Source organism: Aplysia californica, unplaced genomic scaffold (assembly GCF_000002075.1).
Source record: "Aplysia californica isolate F4 #8 unplaced genomic scaffold, AplCal3.0 scaffold00388, whole genome shotgun sequence".
NCBI lineage: Eukaryota > Metazoa > Mollusca > Gastropoda > Aplysiida > Aplysiidae > Aplysia > Aplysia californica.
The window spans coordinates 402,982-407,503 of NW_004797658.1; the positions used below are offsets into that span (position 1 = coordinate 402,982).

At 41.5% G+C, this 4,522-nt stretch overlaps 1 protein-coding gene across 3 annotated transcripts in view; it reads right to left on the reverse strand.

Moving 5' to 3' along the window:
* The window catches only part of LOC101861453 (phosphoenolpyruvate carboxykinase [GTP]), a 17,842-nt gene extending 14,107 nt beyond the window's left edge, over positions 1-3,735 (reverse strand). The window contains exons 1-4 of one of the 3 annotated variants that reach the window (XM_013085579.2): positions 3,611-3,735; positions 3,219-3,252; positions 2,408-2,546; positions 1,790-1,911 (exon numbers count right to left, since the gene is read on the reverse strand). In XM_013085579.2, coding sequence (XP_012941033.1) covers positions 1,790-1,911; positions 2,408-2,545 — 260 coding nt within the window. In that variant the 5' untranslated portion in view covers position 2,546; positions 3,219-3,252; positions 3,611-3,735. Of the gene's footprint in view, positions 1-1,789; positions 1,912-2,407; positions 2,547-3,174; positions 3,193-3,218; positions 3,253-3,610 lie in introns of those variants that run through there. The other 2 variants (XM_005103743.3, XM_035971167.1) reach the window with 2 other exon arrangements.
* Between the last annotated feature and the right edge of the window lie 787 nt (positions 3,736-4,522).

The window sequence follows — 4,522 nt, forward strand, 5'->3', positions numbered from 1 at the left end:
AGAGAGGGAGGGGGAGAGAGAGAGGGAGGGGGAGAGAGAGAGGGAGGGGGAGAGAGAGGGAGAAAGAGACAGATAGAGAGAGAGAGAGAGAGAGCGAGCGAGAGAGAGAGAGAGAGTGAGAGTGAGAGAGAGAGAGAGAGAGTGAGAGTGAGAGAGAGATTTCTTGGTAAGCGTTATATGGCATTTTCAACATAGGTCATACATTAGTAATGAAAATTAGAAGTGTTAAAAGAGAAATAACACACACGCAAAAAGGAGAAGAGATAAGGATGATAGAGTTGGCCTACTAGAGTTACTTTTTCTAATAATATTACGTCTTCCTTTTACCTTCAACTTTCTTTTACACTACTTGTGCTACACAAATTTTCCTACTTCTCTTTGAGTAATGTAGAAGGGCAGCAAATATGTCACATACTAGAAAACCACTCATCCGTGATTGTGGTTTGTTAAGAAATCATAGAGCCTTACATAAACCTTTTTTTCTCTCGTGGCAAGACCTCTCCGCACTTGTTGTGGTCCCCTCTACATTCCCCCGTCCGCCTAGGTCAGAACCCATCGAGCCAAGCGGCCCTGCCACGAGAATAATTACCTGGCAAGTGTTCATGTCACAGCCGTGGAGCTTGTTTGTATTTGGGACATAGCCAACCCGTAAACGCTTTTGTTGACAGACTAATAAAAAATCTTTTCAGTTTAAGTTCGGTAAGATTTTTAAGACGCTCAAAACTGTTAAAATTCTCTGCAGATAGACATGGGCAATCCTTTATTATTTTGTGCTGCAGTGTGTGTTTTGAAATAAGACATTTTTACTTAGTCTTGTAAGCCCCCAGCATTTCAGAAACCTTAGACGGATTCAACCAATAAAGGGAACGTCCTTAGTTTGAAAGGAAGGAGAACCTTGAAACTGGTGGCTCTTTGACATTAGAAAGTAGGGTTAGGCTGCGCCAAGTGGAAGAACAGCTTTTGGCGAGAGAAGTTTCTCATTTTTTAACCTAAAATTTGGTCCAGCTCAAAATAGCTGCAAAATTTGAACATACCAGTGTTGTTTTTCCTATTCAGCTCATGTTTCAAGACGAGCTCAACATACAAGACTCAAACCAAAATAATTAAAACTTGACTACGACTTGGAAAAAAGCCTACAATGTATCTTATTACACAATGTATCCTATTACACAAGGAAATTGCAGAATGTTCTTACCTGTGAATGTTCAGCTTGAAAATTCAGAAAACATAATGGCTTGAAATCACATTGTCAGTAGCTTCAGTTGTAATAGTGTGTTCCATTACACTTGAAAGGTAGCTGATAGTATACGTATCCAGCCAGAATTATATTTGTGATCATTTAAAACCTGTTGCATCAACAAAGCTTTATGAAAAGATGTTAAACCTCCTGACGGCAACCGACATGAACGAAGGAACAGCCAAGAGTGTGTGTGGACATGTGTGTGCCTTTTCTGTCATTTGTGATTGTGTGTGTATTTGTGTATGTGTGTGTTTTTTTAGTGTGTATGTCTATGTGTGTGTTAACGAGAGAGCGAGAGAGAGAGAGAGAGAGAGAGAGGGAGAGAGAGAGAGAGAGAGAATCAGAGTGAAAGAGAGAGAGAGAGAATCAGAGTGAAAGAGAGTGAAAGAGAGAGAAAGAGAGAGCATGTGTGTGTAGGCATGTATAGTGTATGTATGTATGTTTTCATGATCTCTCCTTCTTTTATGTGATTGTTACTCTCTAGTAACACCTCTAAGACAAACTTGTGTTGCAAATGCTGAAAAATATTTACTAAAACTAAAAACTTACTTGTTCTTGTACTTGGTGAGCCTAGTGAGAGTCCCTCGCTCCAGGAGTTTGTGGATAATCTCGTCTGCCTCCTCCTGACTCCCATCACAGATGTAGATACCCCGGGGCTTGAATTGTTGCACCTTTTTGTAGAAAAAAATCAAATTAGATTGAACAAGAAAGTTCCCATAAAGGTAGCCTACAACAACATTAAAACCCATGGCCACCTACTACTAAAAAGATTCTAAACTTTTGTGGGATCATTTAGAAATACAAGACATAGAACTAGAAAACACTGTCTTTTCATATGTTTGTGTTTTCACTATAATCAACCCCAGTTCGAGCTATGTTTTATTTGCTTGTTTTAATTATGTAAAGAGAAGCACAATGACAAAATAATGGTTGTTTAGTGCTGGGAAAAAGTAAGACAGACGGACAGAAGCAACACAAGAGGGAAAGTTAAGAAGCAGGACCTACCTGTGGCACGCTTCAAATATCTGTACCCAATTTGCGCTTTTATTAACATTAACAAAGCAGTAAAACAGAGAACATTGACAAAGCTGTAAAACAAACATTGACAAAGCAGTTTATCAGATATTAACAAAGCAAAAAAAAAAAAAAAAGAGAAAATACACTCACACAGTGGGCAACAAATCTCTGGACTTTCTTGGACAAGTGGGTGAAATCGCCCTTAGCCACCGGGACATGGCCAACTCTCTGCACCACAATTTCGTGCACTTCGTACACAAGATTGTCTTCTTCATTGCGTAGTGCCATTCTAAACAACACAAATAGAAATAAATTTTCTGACAAAACAGTTACATTAAACAAAAAAACATTAATGATCACACAATGGGATGATTAACTCTTTCTTTCCTCTGAGAGTTCTACCAATGGAATAACTTCAATGTTATCAATAAAATTTATAAAGCATATATGGATCCCATTTCAAATCATTAAAAGTAACCTGTTTGAGGACAAGCTGATGTTCCTGCACGATAGCTGTAGGGGGTGGGGGTGGGAGAGGGATTCGAGAGAGGGGTGGGGAGGGAGAGAGGTGCTGGGGAGGGAGAGAGGGGAGGGGAGGGAGCAGCGCTTCTATTGGCAACCTACCCTAAATTAATTTCCTTCTAACACCCATCCCCCCACCTTTTTTCCCTCACTAAAACCAGTGGCAGTGGAAGTTTCATGGCCAAAATTCTTTCTCTTCCTTCCCTGCACCTTCTGCTGTTCCTCCCTTTAACTTTATTGCTACATTTTTCTATCAGCAAGAACTCCACAAGTATGAGCTGACCTCAAGCATGCCCCACTTACTTACTAAACACACTAGCGTGTTATTGTATAGAGGCTAACTGTGGATGGACAATAGATGTGATTTGCTAGATCTACACGTTGTTGTTCTTTACGTCTTGACCAAGGTTAGCAGCGTGCAAACTGTGGCGGCCTTCACCTTGTTGAAAGAGCCGGTCAATGTTATTGTTGACCTGCAAGATAAAACAAAACAACACCAATCCACAACACATTGCTCAGCGCGCAATTGGCGAAAAAAGAGAGAAAGAGGGCGCTAATACTAATAATAATACAATGATGGACACGGTGCAACGCTTTGCACGGGGTAAAAAACACTACACATGGAGGCATCTATCAATGTTGTAATGTTACACTTCGGGATAGAAATCTAGACCCAGCCATTCTTTTCAGTCCACAACAGCGGCACCGGCGAACTAAAATGATCGGGGGAAAACAGCACTCACGGAAAATAAATCCCCTGCCTTCTAATGAACACGCAGTCAAAAACCATGAAATAAAAGATCGCACAGAGAGAAACAATGAAACACTCACTTGTTGTAGGAAAGACTGGAGATCGTTTGACAAACTACCACAACCTGCAGCTGCTGCTATCTGCTGGTCAATGGACCACTGCTCTTAGCGAGAGCGCAAGCCGCAGCAGAGCAGACGCGGAGTGAGGTCGCTGACCTTTTGGTAGCCTACGGGTCACATCCATAGACTTGTACTCCTAGATTGCGCACTGCTATGGACGAGCTCGACTCTGCAATAACTTCGTCGTGGAGAGTGTACACCTTGGGTCACGTAATTCCACCCGTATGACCCAATTTCGTCATGGTCCAATGTGAGCCGCAAATTGAGCCAAATAACTTGCAAACCCAATGCCTCTATAGCACCGGAAATATATAAGAGTTTTCCCCTCACACCTGAGTGTACAATCTAGGATGTCTATGGTCACAGGTCAATGGCATGGGGAAACTCCTGGTCGTCTCGTTCCAATGGGACCCCCGCTAAAAATAGGCCGTCTTCCCCGTAAACAGTTTATTTTTCCGCTCTATAGCCCACTTTTGTTGAATTACCAGACGTACGCGATAGAGATCAGATTATTGAAATGAGGTTAAAATTTAAAAAAAATATTTTTTTATTGTGGGGCCTACGTGAGGAGGTTGATTAGGCCAAGGTTAATGTTAGCATCTTTGATGTTAGATCACAGAATTCTACTAAGTGTAGAATTCTGTGTGTTAGATCCTTGGGCCAACGTGACTGCTGGTGTAGCCAGTCAGAGAAAGGGGAACGGGCCGGAGTCTCGTTCTTTCACGTAAATTTGATGACCCGTGCAACAGTGTAAATAGGCCTACTACCTTTTGTAACAATGCATATTGTTGAATTAGCAAACCGAGTGAACCTCTAGCTCACGGTTTACTTTGGTGTGTGTGTGTGTGTGTGTGTGTGTGTGTGTGTGTGTGT